Below are 26239 nucleotides of genomic sequence, written 5' to 3' on the forward strand. Positions count from 1 at the left end.
AGTATGGTGAATATAATAAGGTCTTTGTTTCCTTGTATCATTGTAAAAAGACTATGCAAGTACTGATAGATACCTGTGATAGATATTCCAACCTCCCTGTCTCCATATTGACATTGCATTCTTTCACTCAAAAGCGAACAAGCAATGTCCTATGTGGGTCACCAGGTGACAAGGACGTAGTGACTGATACTGATACTAGCAGTTAGCTGGGAGGATGCATCAGTGTACAAGCAAATATTCATAAAGTTGTTATTCTGGTCAGTGAAGTGTTGTTACTTCCTGGGACAGTAATTTTTTCCTTTTTGAGATATGGGCATTTTTTTGTTACAGAACTGCACCAATTGGTAGGGGGGAAAAGGGTTTCCCTTTTGTCTCCCTGGCTGGAATAGTTGCCATCTGCATTGAGAAGCTTCCCAAATACTGCAATGTGCAGACTTCCAGAATCTTCAAAAGGTTTGATTGATGTGGATCTTTCTAATTGAAATATGTACTACCAGAGCAATCATGTTCTGCAGTGTTTTTCCACTTTTCACTGTAGAGCAGATGGAAGGGATTTCACAGTTCTCTGTCTTGGTATTTTTGGGTCTTTGGTTCAACCATTTCAGATTCAGCAATACAGGGGTAAATGTTGAAAATGGGAGAAAATAAATAGGGGAAAAATACACATATAGCTTTCTGGTATTAAAATATTTCATTATGGTAAAATAATTTTGCAAGAGAACATAGCTAAGCTTTTTTCAGAATGTGTTGACACTTTTGCCTGGTAAAAGTTGCTCTACTCATGGGTCGTATTCTTCTTTTCCTCTGATTATTTCTACTCAAGCGCTTTGACCGAACCAAGTAGCTGCCACCCAGGGAGACCATTTCTCTAGCTACCCATGAGGGAAAGGTTCATGGTACACTCTTCTGTGTCACTATGTGAGTCAACAGTCAAGATACATTCTTTTCTCATTAAAATTCCTGAAATAATTTGTGCCTAGCTTGAGACAGATGTCCAGTATGAATTTATATGTCAACTTCTGCATATCTTCTAGAATAAGTTATTATATAAGTCAGTAATGTTTATTCATCCTCTCTAGAGAAAGGTTTATATCACATATGCATGATTTATGCACTAGAATTAAATGGAAGAAGTGACAATTATGCATGCACTGAATAGATTTGATCTTCCTTTACAACAGTGATGTGGGTAACAGGAAAAATTACCTGTGTAGGCATAGCGCACCAAAGCTTTCAGTGCATCAGGGTCTACTCCTTCCATCTTGATCTCCTCTTGTTTTGCTTCACGCACATCATTAGTAAACATTGCGGCAAAATAATCAGACACTGCACTGAGGACCAACCTTGAAAAAAAATGTGCTTTAGGAAGACTTCAAATCACTTCATAAGCTCAGTAGCAAGCATGAAATTCAATATTATTGGCTAATAAATTGTGTGTGCATTAGAAACGTATTTTGCATAGGATTCAGATCTTATAGCAGTGAGCAACAAAGATAAGGGTAATTAGTAATCTAATTTTCTCCCATAGAAACTACTTGCTGTAGTTTGACAGCAGCAAAAAGGGAAGATGGGCAGTAGCAATGGTTTATATTTGAATTTCTTTCTATTTGAAATAATGATTTTGAAACATTGATCACATAATTTATTCTGTTGTTAGCTGATGTCCTAATTATAGTAACTGTTCTTTCATAGCTGAACAGCGTAGGCATAAATTGAAGTAGCATTTGGAAATTTCAGGCTTTGAAGACATGTAAACAATACTGGAAAATGTACCTATGAGCTGGAATCTTTTGGTCTCCAACTATAAGTAGAACATCACACAGCTGCTTCTGCTGCAGGTAGTTCTCCATCTTGCGGAACGTTTGCTCTGCATGGTTTGTAGACTGGAAATATTCATCTGAGCCGTTGGTGTTCATTCCAAGGAATGAGCTGGTGGTCGTTGATAGCCTGCAAGGGGAAGTGGCAGTGTGATGACAGAAGCATTACAAATGCTGATTATGTTCTTCATATAATTTTTGTTCAAATGGCAGTATAGAAATGTTTAATTTTATACAGCTCTTATGATCCTGGTCTTACTTTGCCTTCCATTTCTTCCCTGTTTGGTATCTGCATATAAACTGTAGTTTACTACAGTCAACTGTAGTAGGTGGGAGTGTGGAGTTTTCTAACTGTATTGGGTGGTGCTATGGAGTTTTCTACTTCTTATTAGCTTTGTGGCCATGATGCACTGTTTGCACAGCACTGATGTGACAAATTCAGCTTCCTGATCATTCGCAAACATAATACATGAAAAATAAACCAATTTTCCTGTGAACCAGTAGCTAAAATATCTTGTGGTATGAAATCTTAGATGATACAAGTCTTTAGGTCTTGTTTCTCTTTATACTTTGTACATTAAATTACTAAGTAGGAATGAATCAGAAGACAATTTGACAAGGACCATACAATTCTAGACAAATTACTAAACTAAAAGCTGATTAAATGAGTGCAGTATTGAGCCTTTATAATCTGAATGCAAATAATGAACACAAACTAATTTCTCTGCCTTTTCATGGAAATATGAAATTATTCCTCCCACTCCAGAACTCTGTTAGCTGGCTCACTTACAAGTACCCATACTGTTTTTTAAGATATCATTCCTTACTGCCTTTTAATATGGATTATGTTAGGTTGAAACACTTTTTTGATATTTACTTAGGAAAATATCTATTTTATATGCATGTGATTTTAGCAAAATAGTAATGCATTTGTTGATGCGCATATTTATCACTTATGCGAATGCTGCAATTGTCACTATTTTAGTTAGAGATTTTTTTAGAAAAACATTTCTCAGTTTAATATCATATATTATTAAAATGTAAAGCACCTATTCTTTAAAAGTCCAAGCCCAGCTAGAAAATGATGGCAGCTGATTGGCTAAATATACTGTTTGTCTTTGATTCTGTCAATGCATCTTCATAAATGCTTAGGAGAGATATTAAATTTAGCAGAATATTGGATTACATTCAGAATTGAACATTTAGTTCAGAAAATACAGAAATAAAAATGGCTAAATCAGGTTGAATCAGTAATGCTATCAGAAAATAGATACAAGTGAGATCATACATTTTCAAAGATCATACCACATTAAATAGCTAATCAGAATTCCAGGGAAAGAAATAGAAATCAAATTATAATGTAATACTGAATTGAGACACGGTAGAGTTTTCTGTCCCCTTGGCAATCCAATCAGTGATTTTCAGAAAAAGTCCAGAACAAGATCTCAGTGGTTCTGGCTATGATGTGTCTGGGTTTTTCAAGTCGTATCTCCTTTTTCCATCTGAAAATCTATAAAAAATTAAGTTTTCTGGATTTCTGTGCTGCATTTATAGCCATCCCACAGCCTGTTTGGTATATGGCGTATTTTGGGTACTGGTTTGTGTCAAAACCCTTAAGATTCCCAGTGTATCTGATGCCTTTCAAATGCACCAGAGTTCAACATACTTATTCAGGTCTTTCCCTGCTGACTCACTGGATGTGTTACTGTCTGCAGATACAAATGATTTTTGTTATAGCAGAGGCATGTCAGCTCTACAATGTATGGATGTGTCACCTGATGCACCTGAAATCCCAGATATGCTGTGTGTGTACAGTAGGTGCAGATGTGTTTGTCTGGGCAATCTCTCATACTAATTGCAAACACACTGAGATACACCAAATCAGGGCAACAAATTCTCTAGCTTTCTTTTGAAGCTCTATAGTACAGTTTCAAATGATTTTTCTTTTTGTTTTGCTTTTTTAAGAAAAAGGGGCAAATCAAGTTCACCAGTAACGTGTATCCTTTGTACTCCACAGCTTACAAAAATTAATTTGTCTCAGTGAGTTTAATGACTATAGTTTTGTGTTTGTTTTCCTTCAGTGCTTCATTGAAAATGAAGAAGCTGCAAAATTGGATTATATGCTCATTAGTTTTCCATCAGCTACTTGGTGCCAGACTCATAATCTACAACATTCATGTTCTGTTATTTACCTCTTAACCTTTAGCATTTTTCAGATTATTCTTTCAAAACCACCTTTTGTTCAGATTCATTATATCCATTCTAAGTGTTATATTTAAGTATGTATTACATTGCACTTATCCTTAATAATTGGAGAAATCAACTAAAATAGTACTCAGCCCATCCCTATTGCAAATGCACAGTACTAGTTTCTTGAAATAAATATATTCTCACAGTGTGTCTATAGTTGTCGGTAGAACAGTCATTTTTAAGCTCGAAATATTTAGGAAGGGACTTAAAGTCTAATAATTTCCTTTAGTCTTGAGTACATTTTTCACGTTTCATAGAGTGGCCTTTAACTACAGCAGAAATACCAATAACATAATTATTTCAAACACAAAGGTCTTCAGAGACTGAAAAATACTGGAAGCAAAAAGAAGTGGTCCATTACTTTGTTGATATTATAATTGGTGGTTTATCTTCAGCAGCTCATTCAAAATGATAGCTGTAGTATATAATTGAAGGGCAAAATTAAATTTAAAGATAAATACTTTTTTCCTTAGTGTAAGACTGTCACTGCAGAGAACTTACATATTAACCTCAGAATATAGTACCACAAATCAGTGAACTAAAGAAGATGGAAATTAAAGTATCTTAAAGAAAGAAGTCAGTAAAAATATCCTTGAGTCTGATGTCTTTATGCTGAATTATGATAGGGGATGCTGTGCACTGTAATGCAAAGATAAGCAAGCTAGCTGCAGGTGTGCTAGCATGAATATGGCTACCTGTCATCTCTTGTTCTATGTGGTCTGGGTTAATGTGCTGAGTACAACACATAAAAGAGAACTCAACCTTCATGTGAACCTGCTCAGGAAGAAAGTATGCAGAAGATGGAGAAATATGTATTTTCTATTAAATGTTTACAAGTTTGAACAAACATAATTTTTATGTTGAATGATAAAAGTTTCCAAAGGCCCTATGGTGATCAAGGAATTAGTTTTCTGCTCAGGTGGGGAAATTACCAACTAACTGCTCTAAAAAATCAGAAACCCCATTTTCTTAATGTCATTTTTGTGTTAGTGTTCACTAGGATGCTGAGTTGCATTAACACCCTTAGCATTAGTAATAATGGCTTAAGAACGTGGATTAATCCAGCGAGAGCAGACACAAATCTTTATTTAAATTATTTCAAAGTAGCTGAGCTCCAGAAATTTCATCTTAGGTAGAGAGCCAAGGGAAATAATTTCAGGGTTTTCCTGTAAGGATTCTCCATCCTGTAATGATAGTGAAAATATGGTACCATTTTAAAAAGAAGAAACATGAAATTTTGAGACAGGCAATATAACCTGAAAACTTGAAGAAATAATCAAAAAGCATTAAGCATCTAGACAACAACCAGGAGATAAATACCAGTCAGCATGGCTGTTCAGAATGAATCATGTCATAACCATTTTAGTTTTTCAGAAGATAACAAAGCTTACTAGGAGAAAAACACTAGTTGTCAGAAATCATTTTGACTTTTGGATGACTTCTGACACTACTTCACATGGCATTTTCAGAATGGAGCTAGGATGGCATGTTGTAAGTGTAATAAACATGAGAGACGTAAATAACTTGTACAGCTTCAAATGTATCAGAGATTCACTTTCAAATGCAGACAATGTTCTGAATGCATCGCAGGCAAATTCAGCTTCTGATGCTGCTCCATATTTTTATTATAGACAGGGATATGATAGAAAGAGGGTTATGTCAATATGTGATAGTGATTCACAAACTTTTTGGGAACAGAATCTATATTGATAACCTTCTTTGCCTTTGTCCTTATTGTATTGACACTTTCATATGAGTAATAATCTAAATGAAACACAGGCTAAGAAATGACAGCTGAGGTAACAGGTAGTGGACACCAAGCAGGCTGTGACCCAAAAGTAGTGTTGTGGATTTAAAAGCATGATGTTTTCTTTGGTCAGGAGCATCAGTGTGATGAGTTATGTGATTCATCCCAGGCCTACAGTTCTTTAAAATCCTGAATTATGTTAAAATTATCTTCTGTCTTCCTAAAGTACTCTTCATTAATCAGCACAGCACTCTTCATCAATCAGTAGATAAAGGCTAAATTAATTTCCCTCATTATTTAATTAGAACGTGATAAAACATAAATGCTATTTATTTGCACTGTCCTTTTTAAAATTCAGTATGTTCTTAAGATGCCTCATTAAGTGTGCCTATAGGCAAGAAAGCAGAAAGTACTCCTGGTGATAAGGAAGCATAGAAGCCTAATATGTCATGAAAACCAGGTGAAGGAATTGATTTTTTTCTTTTGGTTGTCGTTAAGGTTAGTATTTGTATTACAGTGACCACATCACCTTTGAACATGTATCGAATATACCTGTTTAACCTGCTGTAATGTTTGTGAAATTCAGTAACAGCTCAGTTATCAGTGTCACTTACAGATTTTGATTTTGGATAACCTTTCCTCTGCACTGGAAATCATAGCCACCATCAGCAGCAAACTGGATTCCAGTTAGAGACATTAGACATCCCAAGGACTTTATCATAACTAAAAGCACCAGTGTGACTAGATTTGTGGCACTCTCTGTATGTGCTTTAGTGGTGACAAGGCATGAGGCAAAATTGCAAGTTAATCAGTTCAGTTTGTTTGTGCAGCAACATTTGCAGTGCAACTCATCTTCTTTTTTTTCCCTTCTCATTTGTTTCTGCTTATTCAAGGAAAATGCAGTCAGCCCCCACGCAGGCAGTTTCTTTTCTGTGCAGCTGTTTGAGCTCTGACCCTCTGTCTGTTGGGCAGTGTCCTGGGGTTGGAGGTGAAGTGCTGTTTTCCTATGTGAAACCATAGGACTCTGTCACGTGCTAGAGATAAACCACATCAGTTGTCTGAGAAGTAAGAAAAATATTTCCATTAGGAAGTCACTTCTGAACACTGATAAAATAATGGTGAAGTTGATGCACCTGTGCTAATTGCATGCTGATAGAATTTTGCCACATCAGTAACAGCCCCAGCCCTCTGCCTTAAAATTTTTACTGCAGTTGTCTCATTTATTATTTATTCTTCATAAATATGAGAGGTGAAGATTGTGTTGAAGTTTCGGGATATGAGTAAAAAACTTTAATCCAAAAGAGTATGGAATATTGTACTGTATGTTGATGCTTGTTGAGGTAGTAACATCAACATGAGGTATTATCAATAACAGAAAATGATGTAGCAAACAAAAAAGCAACTGAAATGTATAACTATTTAAGTTAACAGAGATTACTGACTTCTATCTAAATTGAAAATTCATACTGACAATTCTGTTAGAACCTGGAGTTCCTGAATATGCCTGTAATAACTTTTTATTGCTAGGATTAACATAAACCTGCCAATTTTCTCAGTTGGGATTAGCTAAAATAACTTTTCCATTTCGGATTACAAGTATAAGTGTGTGTATCATTAAACACAGGAGACTCAGCATACCACTGAAAGTACTGTAACTGTTTTGAGTTGTGCTCTTCCCCCTCCCCCCCAAGACATGGCAATATACAGCTGAACACCATTATGATACCTATCTGGATGAATTTGAGTTATGATATTTTGATTTCTCCTATGAATAGAAAGCATGTATTTGGTGGAGTGATTCCAATGGAAAACAGAGGCTGTAACCAAAGTGTGGCACCCCTGAACACTGTGCAGCCCTTTATGCTTTATGTCAGCTGAGGACACACCATGATTTCACATTACAGAGAAAGCTAGATACAAGCACTCACTCCAGTAAGCTGTTTTCCTTTGGAAATAGGTTGGTTCGGGTTGTTTTTTTCTCTTCACAGAGGAGATTAATTATAAAATTATCTTCCAGGCTCACTGCAGTACAGATTGTTCTTATTTCCATGTGTGCTCCCTCAGTTGTTGATCTCTGTCTGCTAGGAAGACAGTTTGTTGAAAGCTTCATGCATTCTTTTATTGGCATCTTGTGCCTACAAGTAGTTTTATGCTCGCAATTTGCTTGATACAGATAGTTTAGAAATGGAATATTCCTGTGGACGTAGACAGTAGTTCCTGTAATTTATTACTGTGTTAAAGCACAGTAAGATGGGGTCTTGGTCTTCTTTGGTTGCACTGGAGCACTACATGAATCGTTTTATTTAACTGCTGAAGGCAAACATTTCAAATTTTGCTCTTACATAAATGCCTGTTCAAGAGTCACCATCTTTGGGATTATGTTGCTGAGATTTGGGGCTCCATTTCAAAAATTGCTCAGCAATTTATTGCAGACCCATTCATATATTTTAAGAAACATTAAAATTAATAGTTAACTGGCCTTCACTTTTAAGTCGGAATGATTGGCTGGGAAAAGCCATGGAGCAAGTCCTGTTGGCCTCTGACTTTGTATGCAGTGTCCCACACTGTTGTACCAAAAGGACTCTGGGAAGTAGTGCAGCTCCACTTGGAGTGCAATCCACAGTGCTGAGATAGCTGCTCAAAGTACGATATTCATATGCTGATCAGTGGGGTTTCTAGTGAGCTGGTTGAAATTGCTGAATTAACTAGAAGTACTGGAGGAGCAAAAATCAGCCCATCTATCTTCTGATACATGAGAGCCAGTGAATTACACATTTTAGCTAGGGACTTTATCACAACAACTTGTCAGTGTCAAAATTTGTAATATGGTAGGAGTCTTAAATAGTTCTCTTCGTGATTGAGACTAATATGAATATGAAACTTTACTATAAACATTATAATGTCATGACTTAAGAACACTTATTTCCATAGCATAAAACACTTCCTTAAAAATTGGAGCTCTAGCAATGTCTAATCAGCCTGGAGAGCATGCTGTCTGTACGTACATGAGTGTTTTATTGTAAGAGATATATGTCTATATTCAGTGATGAAGTGAGTGTCTCAGAAATCATTTAAATTAATGCCATCTTAAATCATCATTCAAGAACATTATCCTTCAAGGAGAATTAGCACTGTATTCATTTACATTGTGTAATAGAGAATAATAACTGAAACATTCCTGGTAAAAAGCTAAGAGTATGCATATTACCATCTTAAAATTAACCTTTGTTCTGATAATGCTAAATGCAGAGGGGGCATAGTTGTCTCAAATACCCATGTGCATGTTTCTCAAACCATACACAGTTCTTGAATTCACTTTTTACTCTTTGTGTGCATATAAAAGGTATCATCTTACTGATCACATATAGAAAGGTTTAAAGTAGGTATTTTGAAATGAGTTGAGAGTGAATCAGATGTGAAGTCTGCGTGCCATTCCTTTATATCTACCTTCATAACTTCACAAGGTTAAGTAGATGCTATATAAGGATGAGGAAATTACAGAAATTGAATCTTGGTGTGTAACTATGGTTCATCAGGAACAAAATCAATTTCCATACATTGATATCACTAGATCTTTTTGAACTAACTTTAAAGTTTGATTAGAAAATAGTAGGTTAAATGCTGATGTAAGCAGCAGCAGCTTCATAGAAACTGAAGACACTAGCCAGGGTGTTGTTTATTCCAGTGAAAATTAGGACATGTATTTATTATTTATTACAGCAACCAAAATCTTATTCTCTGAACCAGCATGATTAACTATTGATATGCTGACTCAACTATTTCCTGCAGAAGAAGGAAATGTTTCCCTGCATGTTAATGTGCATGCCATGTCTGGCAAGCTGCGTATTGTTTTGTAACTAATTTTTAAACAAAATTACATTTAACATTCATTTTTCCTAAGACAAGCAAAATCAATACTAAGCGATTCTACATCAACGTTTATCATGCAAGACATGACATAGACTATGAGGATTTCATTGTCTTCATTAATGCAGATTCCAACAATACAAGAAGCATTCTGAAGTTGTCACTGCAATGCATGATTTCTAATCTAACATTTATATGACATGATTATGTTGGAGAGAAATTAAAAGTCATGAAGTAGAAATTCAGTGGGGGTGACGACTTCCTGATCAACTTTCTTGTAGCCAGTGACAATATTGTTAGATAATTTAGTAGCATCTGTCTAAAGAACAAAAAATGATGTGACCAGAAGGCATGATACAGCACTGTCTGAAGCTGTTAATGTGAACCAAATGAAAACTAATGGCTAAATGCTGAACATGAGCTTGTGGCATTTTTATTTAGAGGACACAGAAAACAAAATACCAAAAAAAAAGGACAAAAAAAATGTTTAAATGCAAGCATGAATATTGCCAGATGAAACTAAGTTCGTGTTTCTTACTTTATTAAACACCTTTCAGAAAGAGTCCTGATGGGAGAGACTGTGGGGAAGACAACCTGCTTTATGCTGTCCCCTTTCACAGTTGGCAAAAGTGGAACAAAGAGATCTTGGGAGATAAAAGTCTGAGGAAAAAATGAATGTTAAATGGTTCTGTCTTCAGTGAACAGAATTTTGAAAATCCAAAGAATTCTCAGTCTCAGCAGCAACTGTCCTTGTCCCTATTTGAACCTTGCAGCTAATCAGATACGGATACTGCTGTGAGATTTGTAAAGAAATCTTGATTTACAAAAACTCTAACCACTACCATAATACCTTAATACATGCTTCTTATTGTTTTCCTTCATCAAAGGAATTCTGGTTTTGTGCTTGCCATGACCATTTCACTTTTTGTATCTCTTTCTTTTCTGCTTTTATCTTTTTAGAGTCTAATTAAGCAATAACAAGATTAGGTTTCACTTAAATTGGAAAATGCGTTAATCACCTTTTCAGCTGAAGGCACTTTAAATTTCACTTCACTATACATAACAGATCTTCAGTCTTGTAATATTCTATGGGCTTGTTCCAAAGGATCTCCTTACTTGATTCAGCTGATCTGCTGAATACCTCATTCAAAGCAAAATACTACTGCAATGGACCAAAAAAACAAGTGTGATTTTTAAGCTATTTAGCCAGTATGCTCATCATAATTACAGATTTATTAGAAAAGAGTGAGGAAGAATATGTATAAAAGTATAGTCAGCCTCACAGACAGAAAACACACTTGAGAGGTAGACTGTAGTTTTCTATTCTTGTTAGCTACAGAATTTTTTCCTTCCTTTTCTTAATTGTTTAATTATACCTAGAGAGGTTTTCTCTGTTATAGCCAAATATTTATCTGAATTCATAGGTACAGGTATCCTGATATCAAAATGTTCTCCAGCCAGTTTTCTTCCGGTTTTCTGTCAGAAAACATAACACAAACCTAGGTCTATAGTGGTGTTAAAATAAATTAGGCTGCTGTATTCACATCTGGCTCAACTGAGTTTTGTTTCAAGTCAGTAAAATAAAACCAGCAATCATTGAATACCCTTCCATATACACTGGAAGGAAGTTATGTAAATTAACTAGACAGTTGTGCTTTATCTCCTGCACATATCCTTGGTCACTGATTTTCACTTTTTTAATATCTGAGAAATATCTCTGTATTCATTATTATATGCATTTTTGCTGCTGTCAGAAATTAATGTCCACTGAACATCTGGCTCAGGAAAGCAGGATTTGGAGATAGCAGCTTACAATAATTACTGATGGAGGAAACCTCTGTTCATGAGTCTGTAGCATCTTTATAAGGTAAAGAGCTGTCTTTACAACCTTTACAGATAGGCTGTTGTGTCTACTTTTATTTGACAGTATGAAGTGTATTTAACACTCTTTCTGACAACATATCTTAAGAAAACCTGTGCTATTGATGCTGATGGCAACTTGGCATTTATACTGGCAGATAATATTATAACTGCTCCAACAAGCCAGGGTCTGTGACAGCAATAACTACCTGCAATTGAATTTGAATAAAAGTATTATTGAAAGAAAAATGGAAAAAAAGCTGAAAGGTACAAGTTGGAACTTATGCAAACTGTGGAAAATATTGCTTGTAGTGGTATTATGGAAGACTTTTTCCTGGAGGACCATATTACTCGCTGTTCTAGGCTGATGGAGGTAAAATTGTATTGTAATGTGATTTTACAAAAAAATAAGAGAGTAATCTTATCAGGTTTATTCAGTAAAATATTTACTACAACTTTTGCTGAGGTTGTAATATATCAATATCCAAATGAAGCATGTGATAATTTGCATCATATCTTAATTTCATAGAAAAAAAATCTTTTTTTTCAGCCTCCTGAAGCAGGAAATGATTATTTAGCTTGCTTGCATTGTTTCAGTGAAAACATGCTACAAGATATACCTTAACATTATTCGCCAGGTCATGTAATCTCCATCCTTAGAGGTTTTCAAGATCCAGCATGATAAAGCAGAGCAACCTGGGCTGATCTTACAGCTCACCCTGCTTTGAGCAGGGATGGTGTCAGAAACCATCTGAGATCCTTTCTAACCTGAAAATATCCTGTGATCTTATGATTCTAGAACTCCTGGTAATTTAAATAACTGGAAAGAGGTAAAAATATACTTAATGAGGATTTCAGTTGGAGGGGGAAAAAAAGCTTTAAGTAGGACTAACGTAAATACCTGTCACCACCTAAATGTTTGAAGGTTGTTTTGAAAGCACTGATGCTTCCTTATCTGGAAATTTTTATGAGGTAGCTTCTCTTTTGGGCAGTTGCTCAATTTCTCTCACAGTTTTCTCTTACGACTGTAGAAAACTATTAGTTCTTAATCTTCATGCAATATCGTAACATGCATCTACTCTGTTCCTATTGACTGTGTATTTCCACCAGCAAGAAGATCAAATGAGAGCTAGTCAAATGTATTAATAAGGGTAGGTCAGCCTCTCCTACTCACCTTAAACACTGACTTCTGAATCTCTTTATTGAATACAAACAATGTTCTCTCCAAATGCAATATGAAATTTGATGTATTAAATTGAACAGGCAAAGCTGAAACCATATTTATATTGCTTCTGGGTCAGGACCTTGTTTTGGTTGGGTCTTACCTTTCTTCGTTGCCATTAGTCTACAGATTGCATTAATATATTACAAGTCTTTCCTCTAAACAATTTACATTAGAAACTGGTCTTGCATTTGAGAGAAAGTATTTGGGGTATAGGAAAACCAAAAAGACCTTAGCAGTGGTTCATAGAATAAAAAAGTAACAGATGAGAAAGTTGGGAGTCTAGAAATTAGAAATTTTACATTTCAGCTATGTTTTCTGACAAATTCTTTTAAAATATGGTTATGTTGAAAGGTACGTATTAGAAAAAGCAAAAATTTCTGTTTTGCCATCACTTGATTTATGAAATGTCACAGCAGTAACCAGTAAAAGTAAAATAGTATTTTCACTCAATGGCTTGACATATGGGGAACAACAAATGATGTTTTAGGAACTCTAGAGACAACATGTGAAAATTCAAAGGCAGGGCATCAGTCTGATATATTGTATGGAAATAATTCCAGATGAAGAATAAAAGCTTGATAGTGTGCTAGCAAGTGTATCAGAGCATTATTGCTCCACTGAACCACTGAACAGGCCAAACTCTTCTGCCAGCCCTGACTTTGTTCTTTCACTAATCGTGTTAAGTTCAGCTTCAAGATCACTAAGTAACACTGAGTGAAAGAGTATAAGGAAACTCTAAATAGCTGACTAGTAACTGAGCTGCATATTGAATGAGGAAGTAAGAGGCACATATGAGCTCTACTGCTTTGTGGCATCCCATGGGAGCTTCATGCTGAGCAACTTTATTGGCATATTGTAACACCAAGCCACTCTAAATTTCTTTTATAGGTGAACTTGGGATTCTTTAAGTGAATGAAAAAAAATGTACTAGGACAAAAAATTAGTCCTGCCTTACAACCTTGTTCCTTTCTGTGCTTTTCTCAATGCTTCACTGCATTGATTGAACATTCTGGCTTCTGCAGTATCACAGTGCTGTAATTTCCCAGGAAGCTGTCTTACACTGTTTGTAAATCCACTATGACAATATATATGAAGAGACTGAGTTGGCTGTACTGCTGGATGATTTTGCTAGGTCAAGCATCTCCACCAGGAAAATTAAAAGTCTGTCCTAAGCCACTGTACCAGCACATATAACGGGAGGTGGGGTGTCTAAGTAGTGAAGTAGGAAGGAATTTCTGGCTTTGTATGTAGTTTTCTGAATGATCAGCAAGATAGACTGGAGGCAATCTTATGTGAATGCCCTCTGTGAGACAGTAATGAAAATCATTATTCAGAACAAGCATTTTAATCTTTAAATGCTTTTTTTACAATTTATTGTTCTAAAAGGTATTTCTTTGTTTCTCAGTAGTGCCAAGCAGTAGGATGAGAGACAACAGGCATAAACTCAAACACAGGAAGCTCCACCTGAGCATGAGGAAGAACTTTACAGTGAAGGTGACAGCTTTGGAATATTTTGCCCAGAGAGGTTGTGGAGTCTCCTTCCTTGGAGATATTAAGGAGTTGTCTGGGAGTAATCCTGAATAGGATACTCTAGCTGACTGTACTTGAGTACAGATGTTGGACTAGGTGACCTCCAGTGGTCCCTTCCAGCCTCAGCCATCCTGTAATTCTGTGGTTGTCAAGCATTGGAATAGGTTGCCAAGGGAAGCTGTTGAGTCATCATCCCTAGAGGTATTTAAAAGTGTAGATGTGGTGCTCAGGAACATGGTTTAGTGGTGGGCTTGGCAGTGTTGCATTAATGGCTGGACTTGATGATCTTAAAGGCCTTTTCCAACCTAAATTATTCTACATTTGGTTTAAAAATCTTGATATAATCATAGATCAGTCTTTACATATGTTTGAATTATGCTTCATGACCTAAAAAAGAAGAACAAAATTCTCCAGTGTATTGGACAAACTAGAGAACTTTCTGCAGAAACCTGTAGTTGTGATGTCAAAAATAACTGATGGTTTTCATTGCTTCAGTTAAATTGCTTTGTAGCAAGAATCAATTTCTGCTTGTTTCCTACCTAGCATAAAACTCTTTTGGTAGTGCTGAGAGTCTACAAATCTGCAACCCACATCTCTATTTCTTACATTGCCCCCTAATATGTAAATAACAGTATGGTTTGCGAGTACTGGCAAGTTTGGGATCTGTAGTTATTGATGTTTGGTTAGATCAGTATACTTCATTATAAGCATAATTCCAAACTGTAGAATATCTTGTGGTTTTGTTCAGAGTATTTCTTTATTCTCTTCTTTATCAACAGGTAGCTTTTTGGTTTATTGAATAAACAAAAGATATGTGCCTTTAATAGCACAGTATGGGGCATCTGTAGATGAGCTTAATTTTTAGCTTTCTAAAAAGTGTTTTCTTAAAAACATGTTTTACTCTGTTGTGTTTTTTTTTAACTTCGTTGAGGACAGTTCAGACTAAAAATGATTGTCAAATTGTAAGGAAAACTTCAAGGCCTTAGAAGTTTAGTACGAAAAAATCCTGATTCCTGGCATACCATATGGTCCAATAACAAAACCCCCAAAAGCTGCTTCCTGAGCTTGTAGGACTAGTTATGTATCTCTTACGTGAGTGCGCATGCACATGTCCCCAAAATGTGACTCTGCATGTATTTGCAGGTCTGTCCTGCACAGGGGTGACAATTCTCATAGCTGAATTCATGAATTGTTGTAATGCAATTTTGAAGTATCTTTCTTGGCTAAACAGTGAGAATACATTCTCTTTGTAGTGGGATCTAAGGGTGCACCAAGAGTAGATGACTGTATATAGTAACATATTCTCCAAATTATAAACAAGGTCTTTTAAAACTGAGAGACTGAAATATTGTAAAATATTAAAAAATAATATTTTAAATAATTCATTTCCTGTATTTTCTATATTTGTGGCATTGTGGGTCTCTGAAAAGGAAAAGAAAATGCAGCATACATTTTTATGCAGGGTTTGAGCCCTCCTGCCTGCTCAACAGAGAGGAAGGTTATTCTCTGATCGCAGCAGACCACAGCTGCCTTCCAGGCTGGCACCAGCCTGGGCACTACAGAAGTAAAGGGAGGGTGCAGAACACTGTGTTAGTAAAGCCAGAGTGGAGCAGGTTATATGACATATTTTAGTAAGTCACATCTGCCCTAGGATCAACAGGGTAGGCCAGAAATGAGATTACCAGACCTGTCTTTCTCCTTGCATTTTCACCATGTATTTGCAAAGACAAATCTTGGTCTCTAAGTAGATGAGTATCTAAAACATCAACCAGTATGGATCAAAACAGAAGGTAATGTTTGAACAAACATTCTGACTCTGGGAACAGGTTTTCATTACATATCTTGAGGATTAGCACTGTGGTAGATATGGTACCACTGAGGTAGAACATGACTAAGACAAAATTACAGCGACATTTTTGTCTGCATGTGTGTATATGTGCCTCCCTTATTTCTTCACATTCTGAAGTGTTCTGAAATGGTATGACATAGAGACACAGAGCTTTCCTGAGCATCTGTGCTAAATGAACACTGTAAAAGAGGTTTCCCTAGCAACCCAACCATATGTAATAGCTTAAAATAGCTTTTCTACAACTCCTAGGATTTCTTAGTGCCTTGCTCACAATTTCCCTTCAAATCAAGATGTTTGCCCAGTTCAAAAAGGTTCTTTATTTTCTCAACTTCTATTAAAATGAGCAGGATTTGAAAATGCTTATTTCTTGCAAGAATGCCTCATTTCCTCTTGACTTCTGATTTATCAGGTAAACTGCAAAAAACATACCAAATGGTGACAGTGGCTTTGCCACACAAATGCTTGCTGTTCAAAACATTTTATTGTAAGTATATTAGTGGTCTGTACTGCTTACTGGAATAGGAATAGTAGTAGTTGACTTTTTGTGATAAGGTAAACTGTGCAACTGTATAGTATAATGCAACAATCATCATTTTCATTAATTCCACTTTGCATTTTAGCAGCAGTTTGCAGGTAGATTCTGATATTTGAAAACATGGATCTGTTCTTATTGTGTCCCTAGAAAAACAGCTATTAAATGCTGCCTTTAACATGAGTAAACTGTGATACCAAGAGGCTAAGGGATTTCTCCAAGCAACAAATCTGAGACATAACCCATGGATATATATTTTCAGATTCTAATTCAACTAGTCGTAAAATCATACATTTACAAGGTCAGAAGCTGGCTGAGAGTGCTTGAATCTGATTAACTCAAATGTTAATATACAAGTAAGATACCTGCATTCTTGTCCAAAGATTTTCAAAGTATGGACAGCAAAACTGAAGAAGTAATTAGGTATCAGATGTTAATCTTTCTTCCAATAAATGTTTGTTTAGCCTAAATGGGTTTTAATTAAGAGAACAATGGGGCAAACTTTTAATCATGTGCTCTTCATGTGCTGTTTTATTTCTAAATAAGGTGGCCTTGTGCAACTGGAGAACACAGCATGAGAATACAGCTGCTGTTTCCTGACAAAACATTTTTAAACTGTAGTCATTTAGATACTGTATCATATATTTCAACCTCAAGTGAAGTACTGGCTACAAGATAGGGTGTTCCTTTAAATACTTAGAATCATAGAATATGATCATGTATTTCAACCTCAAGTGAAGTACTGGCTACAAGATAGTGTTCCTTTAAATACTTCTAGTTATCCTTCTTGTTACCTGTGAGCTGCAGACAGACTTCCAGTGAAATAGCCTCTTATCATACAGGATGGAAACTATGATGAAGTGAAAGATGTTTAATAATAATAATAATTGGATGGCAGAATTGTTGGAGTCAGGCTCTAAGGTCTTGTTATATCTAATTATTATTGAACTGAGTTTTGACTATGAAGCACTTGCTTGGAAAAGGAGGGAAGGGGGTGGATGCGGAGATTTGCTGTCAGAGCTGCGTGGGAAGCTTTCATGTCAGTGTATCTGACGACAGTCACTGAGATGGTGTACAATTCCAGAGAGGAGGAAATTTTGTTGTAGCCTTGTTTTTGAGGTTATTTTAGAAGTTTATTTCCTATACCTGCCATAAACTGTCTCTTTGAATCCTTACAGCTTCATCTTTGTATTCATTTAGCCTGCGGACCCACAGGTATGCCTTACACAGGCCGCATTCTTTATCTTACCACCTGATACCATCATTCTCTAAATACAGTCCCATTATTTTATTCTAGCAGAATGAAAAGAGCTAAGCTGAATTGGTATATACTGGGCTAACAGAGCTGCATAACTATAACAAATCCATTTATTTCTTTGAATATAAAAATTTTAGTAATGCTCCCTCATTACAGCATTTCAAATAGATCAAAGTAAACAATTCATCAACAACAGTGGTGAAAATACATTGGACATTTCTTTCAGAATGCTGTCTAGCAATAACTTTCAAATGAAGCAAACTCTTCCCCTTTTCCAGGAGTGCTTGAGCACCATACGATTTCCTGTGGATCTTACAATCGCATATGCTCAGTACATCTTTAAAAACTGCTCTGCATTGGTCACATGTGTTCAATCATCTCCTTAACTTTTTTCTGGAGACATTAAGAAGTGATTTTAAGAGCAGTAATAACTCTTTAAAAAGTAATATGCCAGCTGTCTGTGCTGAGAGCAAGCTGTATGGAATAATAAGATGATTTAATCATAAATAAATTGGTTTGAAATGAATAGAATTGTCCTAGTTCCTTAAGTTACTACTAAATGGTATTTTTTTACCCTTGCCTGTAATAATTAATCTTTGAAGGCAATGCCTTCATATTAAATGTAAGCCTGTAAAATATTGTGGTTTTAGTAAGTTATATAATCTCTCATTATAGACTTCTTGGTGAGAGTATGAGGTTACACTTGATGACATTCAGAGGACCACTCCTTCCACAAGCTACATATATTTAATTTTAAATACAAATGTACTTCTTCCTTTATGTAACAACTGTTGCAACCCACTTTAAATTTACATACTTTGGCCCTTTCAAGTTCCACATAAATAGGAATTTTTCAAGTTCCTCATAATAGAAGGACAAATTAGGAATAAAATTTGCTCAGGTGCCTTTGAGACATGTTAATTCTTATTTCTGTACTAAGAGCTCTTATATGAGGGAGCAGCATTTGTTTAGTCAGAATGGCTTCATGGTTCACAGCATTTGCATAGCTAGAAGGTCCTATCCTTTCTTGTGAATTACTGATTTCTGGGAAAAAGGTGATTCTCCTCTTAGATTTTATTCCTGCATCGGATGCCACTTGCTATAACTTCACGATTTTGTACACTTAGCAAATATTAGATATCAAAGGAAAATTATCTTGGTTACTCTCACCTATTATTTTTCAATCACTTGCCAGTGAATTTGCATAAAATAGTATAAAAATTCAGCTTAATGTCACTAATTATGTCATGTGGTACACATGCGTTTGTTCAGTTCATAAGTAAAACTAAAGTAGCAGATGCAGCATCTCAGCCATGCCAATGGGGTGTTCAACTACCATCATTGCCTATAATGTCACCCTCTCTCCCTTGCTGCAAACTGCTTTTACATTGTGCTAAGGCGTTGAAAGGCCACATGAGCTGTTCTAGCATCACTTCTGAGAGGAGATAAGCAAAAGTATCCTAAATAACCCATTTCAAATGCCTCCAGTTTCAAATTCATATTTTGACCTTTAGTTAAAGGTCGTCTTTAAAAGGCAATTAGGTTTTTCTTGTCCTTGAGGTAGCAGTGAAGCATTTTGCTTATCCATAGCAGACTGGCATAAAATCATCTTTTAGAAATACACTGCTGTAGTATATATTAAGTTGTTATAAGTATTAAAGAAACCTCAAAATGCTCCACAAGTCAGAAACATAATTTCATAGCTCTTACTGCTTGCCAAATTCTGCAGCGTAAAAGTAATCTAATTATTATTTCACTTTGAATTAAAAGAGAAGTCAACAAGAACCTCTCAAGAATTTAAAATGTCAAAATAAATGGAAACCTTTATTTTATGTTGTAGTAGGCCTTATAGAGAACAGAAAAGAAGTAGATGTTACTTATATCTTGGACATGAGAGTATTTGATGCTGTCTCATATCAGCTAGTACTAAGTTCAACCTTAAGAACTGTTTGGAGTCAACCACTATGAAACAGGTGCAGAGCTGGTTTGAAATCATACTTTTAAAGTAATTGTCATCAGTTCACTGATAAACAGGAGGCTAAATTAAACTTTGTTCCCAAGGAGCTTTCCACTGAAGTTCAACTTTGACTTTTCATATATTTTCTAAATTACTTGGAGGAGGAAATAAAAAGGCAGCTTTGATAGGAACCTTATAACAATTGAAGATCATGGTAAGCTGAGATTAGCTGCAAGTTTATTGGAGCATAGGAGCAGAAATTAATATTAAATCAGTAAATTGGAGACATTAAATAGGATCAGATCTGAATATTAACTCAGCACACTGGAGACATTTTCTGACAAACATAAGATGGAATTCATTTGTGCAAAGCAATATGTGGGAACAAATAACTGCAGAACTGTACAGATGGTTAGGGAACAGGTCTTTGATAAAGGGTCAGGAGTTTCACATGAATCACACAATAAGCATGAGCAATAACACCATGTGGTTGACAAAAAATCACAGAGCAGGATATTCAAACAGATTTTTAGACAGAATGACATGTAAGTAATCCTGCCTTCTACACTAGAACTGCCAGTCTTTAACCAGAAAATACCCAGATCTGACCACAGGCCTGCAGGTACAGACAGGCATGCTGAAAAGAAACAAGAGAGCAATGGAAATAGTTGTCTAGGGACTTTTGAAAAAAAATTGCAAGGATTGTGGCTCTTTACACTTGCAGCAATTTTCAAACATAAATGAATGCTGTAGAGAAGAATAGTGTAGAAATAAGAAGAATAAGAGGAACAGTATGCTACTGTATTCATAGGGGAAAGATCCAGGAAATAATGAGCTTAAATTGTACTACAGGTAACCAGGGAAGCACCTAAATATAGCTGATCCAACTTTGTCATAGAAGGATTGACATGTCATCTGACTAGATGGCCTGTATTCTTTGTTATGTTGGCAAGCCTTTTATTTGTTAGAGTTAAGCTTTTTGAAAGCTCTTTTCTCAACATGATGGGAGTTCAGTGAAAATAAAATTGGAGCACTTCTGTTTTCATTTAGAAATAAAGGCTGCTGCTGTGTGAGATCAGGAATAATCATTTCTAAACTTTTACCTTACGCATCAGATATGATTCACAAAACTAAATTCTTGGTCGTGAGGGGAAAACAGTGTCATGATGTACTATTCTGAATGCAGCACTACATCATCTCTGGAAAGGATACATCATAGTTCTCCCATTTACATGATGCATTGTCATTATTATTGGTCATTCTTGTGAATCAGTGGTAGGACTCTGCTTATTTGGATACCCAGAACTCCAGTCTTATTGCACAAACCCTCTCAATCTGGTTTGAACAGAATAATTTATATGTTCCAGTTTCACAAGGAAAATTATCACCCGTTTTATTTTTTCAAATGTTCCCTTGTGTTGAAAAATGAAGCAGACACAGTTTCAGTGAGCATCTGTTACAAATTTGAGAGAACATGATAAATGCATAGCATAATGGCTCTTCCCAGAAAAGTTCTTAGTAGAAGGAAACGTGGCAATGTGTGGCCTTGGCTAACCAAAGAAATGGTATTATGGGTGCAACAAACTGGGGTCAGGCACAGCATGCTCATTTATTCATTTCCACCTGTTCAGTATCTTCTGGGATACCACAATAGTTAAAGGGGTACTTTTTCCATGTAGTACATTTATTTCACATTGGAGTGTGAGCCAAGGCTATTATCTTCTACTGGAAATTTAAACAGAACTTCAGGGAAAGCTCTCACGTAGGGGATTAATGTCCAAAATAGTCATATATTTGTATGTGTCTGTGTGTGCGTATGTCAGAGACAATGAGGGAAATGGTCTGTGTGTTATGTCCATATGGCTGGCAAAAAAATAATAAAAGATGACAATCAGATGAGGTTTTTATGTCTTAAGATGAACTACCAAAATAACTGAACATCAGTTAAATTGTCACTATTGCCTCCATTAAGAGGATCCTCCTCCCAAATATATTTCCGTGTACTGATTGGATTATGACATCAAAAGATTCTATTAAAATTAATTAGAAATATATTTTGCCTCATATGGGAGAATAGAAAGCATGTATTTTTAGCAAATCTAGAGCTTGTCAACCAAGCTAGAGTTTGTCAGCATTTTTTTAGCCATATAATTAGAAAAAATGCATAAGTGAAAAATGATGAATGGATGCTACATTCATTATTGAAATCTAGCTGCCTTTGGGCAAGTAGGAGAAGATGTACACGCACAATTTGCCAGCACACTGGTCTTCAATAGTATACTTATAGAATCCTAATATGTCTCCAGGCAAGCATGCATAAATTAATGTGAAAGTGTAGCATAATGTTATTAAACACTGAGCCTACTGCTCCTGTTGAAAGGCCAATACTGTCATACCTGTGAGTCCAAACTTTATCAAGGGAAGTAATCAAGGTAATTCAATATCATAGATTCTTCTTATGAGGAGGTATTAGTGCTTTTCCTGTTTGTGTGTGTTCTTGTGTTACATACAAAGCAAAGTTTTGCTGACTGTCAAACAAAATCTTGCAATCAAATCCTCTGAGTTTTTGTGGACATCTCTGGACCACTGCCAGATTCCTTAATTTGAATGAACTGAACTGCTTCAGGCTCTTCCTGATGGAGCAGCCTGAACCTCCAAAGATTCCAGAGAGTTAGAGGAGATCAGAGATGATCACTAACCAGCTAAGTGCACAAACTCAGGAAGCAACACTGAAGAAGACCATCCCCAGGCACACAGGGAGGCTGTATTTCCCCAAATAAGCAGTTTATATATCTGTTATGCACCTTGCATTTGCTGGTTGGTCACATATTAACTGGCTGCTGTTACAACAAAATATTGAGTTTTGTTCACTTAAGTTCTCATTTACTTTGTCCTCTGTCATGGGGTATCATTCAGGAGCAAGCCTGTTAAGTCAGAAGGGTTTCTTCAGGTTTTATGCTATTTGAGTACAGGAGTACCAAAAAAGATTGAAGAAAGCAGAAAAAAAGTGTACCGATGATAGTATATTCAAAATGGACCTATTGTTTGGAATGTCCTTATTTACCTTTCCTCCTCCTCCTTACCTTTCCACCCTGTTACATCAAACCCCAGGGTGCAATGTCTCTATCACTGAACGCATGAAGTCTTGAGGTTTCTAGAGAGGCATCCCATTTTTTTCTGAAGAAAATGAGAATGTTGATTTCAGTTTCCAAAACTTTTTCATAGGGAATTTAGGCTGCTAGTAGAAATTGTGTTCATAGTCTGCTGAAGATTGAGGTTTTGGCCTGATTTTCTATCTTTTTCTACTATTTTCAACATCCAAGTGTCACGTAACAGTGCCCTGGTTTAGAGTCCAGCTGAAAACAGGACTTTTGCAGACAGAGGTAAACTCTCTGGATTAGAGAATTCTGAAGGTATGGCTCCTTTTATGAAATAAAAGGCAATTTAGATTGAGATTGTCTTTGGTGTCCTCAGGTCTGAATGTGAAAGAGCATATGGCTGCAATAATTGTAAGGTTCATTATGCAGTGGCTTTCACAGTGTAAGAAGATGAACTCAGGGGATCCTGCAAATGCCTGATTTGTCAGATGTGTTAATTACTATCAGATGCCATTGATTGCAATCAGTTGTTTGGAACTTCTAAAAGAAAAAGGAGGTCCAAAATTTTTCAGAAATATGATTTCAAAGGCATAAGAAGAGGCATTGTACTGAAGAGATGAAAATATATGTGGAAACAAGATATAGATAAATACAGATATGAACCTGCCCAATCAGTTGTCATATTAATTCGCATGTGGTCTGTGCTGGATGTCACAGGGCAAGAGAGCAGTGATTTATATAATGATTGCTGTTGGTATGTATTTGAGACATTGGAGCTATGTTATCTTTAATAATACATGTTATTTTCTTGAATTAAATTTTAATTATAGAGAAAATTCATAACCATTAATCATTTTCTAAATAATTTCTTACACATTCAGCCTTTTAAGGTGTATGGCAAGATGGGTTTTAACCTATGACATGCATAAAACCTGATAGCTTTACAGAAAATAAACTGATTTGAATATACCAATACTTTGTAAAGCATATATGTTCCCAAAACTATTATAAAAGCTGCAAATTTAAACAGCTCAAGAGCAGAACTTAAATTTGAATGGATATGAAAGCACATATGAAAGTTTATATATAGCTGGAGAGAATGTCATATCTCATTTTAGAAGCTGGTGGCTTAGCACCTTCCAAACTGAATTGGTTATGCTTTTTTTACCGCCTTCTTCACCTGATATAGAATCTTATTTTTATTATTCAGTGTTCCTTATTTTTATTGAAGTTAAATTGATGTTCTTTTTTGAAGGAGATGTGTACTGTCCTTCAAAACAAACTAGTACACTGGTAAACAAACAAAAGAGAGCAAACACATTCCCACCTCACTGATTTTATTCTGTAATGATTTTATGTAGGACATACTGACTAGTCATACTGTTATCAAACTGACATTTTGGAATGCATTTCCTCCTGTTCACTCTGCAGATGTTCCCTACACCAGATGCACAACTTGAAAAATACTAACTGCTAAAAATACATGAACTGTCAGCTTTGTTTTTACTGAGAGAAACTATAACTTCAAGTAGGACAGATTTGTATTTAAATGCAATGCAAGAAATCTAAACTATTCGTAAAGACTTCCTGCAATCTCATCAAAAGGTGCAAATAATCACATTACAGAGGCATAGTTTGAGTCCAAGGTGGGGTAACATTGTTGCTGTATAGCTAACAATACTGACATCAATTTTGGAAAAATAAAATAATAAAAATAAAAGGCATGTTTATTAAAATAACTGATTAATATTTTCTTCTCTGTATAAAAACATTAAAAATAGCTCTTGCTTTGTGCTTACACATTTAAGGTCTCATATCTGTAATGCTTTTTCACCTGACCTTGCAGAGAGTGTTTGTCTTAGTATACTAAATAAACCGTGAAAGTACAGGGATTGAAAACAAACCCTTAAAAATGGCAAGTAATGATGCTTCTTTTCCACTTAGTTCAATGTTAATTATACTTGTCAAGAAGGCAGTAAAAATAGGCAGAGAGCAATTTGACAGATCGGTGGCAACCACACAGACTGTGCACCTCCAGCACTTCCCATTTGTCAAAGTTGCACCCATTGATAACGTCAGAATGAGGACAGTATTTCAGAAGGCTCATTTTTTATCACACTTACACATAATAAATCAAGAAAAAATAATATGCTGTAAAGTGTAATGGAGACAGTTTGAGAAACTGGCAGGTTTTATTTTTCTGGAATTGTTATGAAATTATGTATCTTAAGCAAAGATCAAAATTTTGTGACAGTGTTCCTGCTCATTCTTTTAATGTAAATGTGTTCCTATTAATTTGAGTGTGGGTGTGCACATATAGAAAGTGAGACTAACGCAGTAAGGAACTCAGGTTAAAAACAAAGACAGTTTCAGGGAATAACTTGGATAGAAGTACAGCTTTCTAAGTGCAGACTTTAAAACTCCTACCTCTCTGCAGATTCATCTGAATTTTCTTCTGTGATCATCTGCAACTCCTGTGTGGTTTTACTTGAATCTTCTTTGACACAGTTTTCCTCTGTGCTTGTTTTTGGAATATCCTCATATGATCGAAGCTGTTCAATGAGACGTTGCTGATGCCAGGTTTGAATAGATCGGTGGTGCACTGGGGTTGGACCTGGCACGGGTGCTAGTATGTTGTGGTGGACAGGACTGCTGTTTTTCTTCAGCCCATTTCTGTCCCGAGCGTGGTTCTTCAACCTGTTCTGAATCGGTGTCCCTCTGTGCTCATATCCTTCCTGCTGATGGCAGCCCCCCGTGCCTGTGGAGCCTTGCGAGGGGTGACTGAACCACCTCCAGCGGAGCCTCAGGATCTGCTTCACATCAAACTCTTTCTTTCCAGATACTGACATTTTTTTTTCAGGGAAAAGAAAAGGGAAAAAAAAAAGAAAAAAGCCTATTCTTTAGAAAGGAAACGGGTTCTTTGTTATCTCTTGTATTTCAACTCCTCTTCTTAAGAAAAGACAACAAAAGAACAAATACCGGTAGCTCTCTCCCTCTCTCTTCTGATTAATATACTGCAAGCTCTTCAAGCCGATGCTAAGCTGCTGCTAACTGTATAGGTGGGAATCCATACTGACAGGATGATGAGGTCAGACCTTAAACAAGTAAATCAGCTTAGCACAGGAAAGCAGCAACCATAACACTACCCAGCTGCTAGGCTTACACTCTCACAGTACTATAGCACAGCTAATATATAACCTAGCCTCACATGATCCTAAGGGATCCGAAGCTGCAACTTAAGATGCAGGA

General features: G+C 36.0%; 1 protein-coding gene across 1 annotated transcript in view; it reads right to left on the minus strand.

Annotated features, from left to right (window-relative positions):
• The window catches only part of KLHL4 (kelch like family member 4), a 43512-nt gene extending 17673 nt beyond the window's left edge, over positions 1 to 25839 (minus strand). The window contains exons 1-3 of the mRNA XM_005148277.2: positions 25418 to 25839; positions 1774 to 1947; positions 1207 to 1343 (exon numbers count right to left, since the gene is read on the minus strand). Of these exons, the coding sequence (XP_005148334.1) occupies positions 1207 to 1343; positions 1774 to 1947; positions 25418 to 25839 (733 nt within the window). The remainder of the gene's footprint in view (positions 1 to 1206; positions 1344 to 1773; positions 1948 to 25417) is intronic.
• Between the last annotated feature and the right edge of the window lie 400 nt (positions 25840 to 26239).

The sequence above is a fragment of the Melopsittacus undulatus genome, chromosome 6 (genome assembly GCF_012275295.1).
Source record: "Melopsittacus undulatus isolate bMelUnd1 chromosome 6, bMelUnd1.mat.Z, whole genome shotgun sequence".
Lineage (NCBI taxonomy): Eukaryota > Metazoa > Chordata > Aves > Psittaciformes > Psittaculidae > Melopsittacus > Melopsittacus undulatus.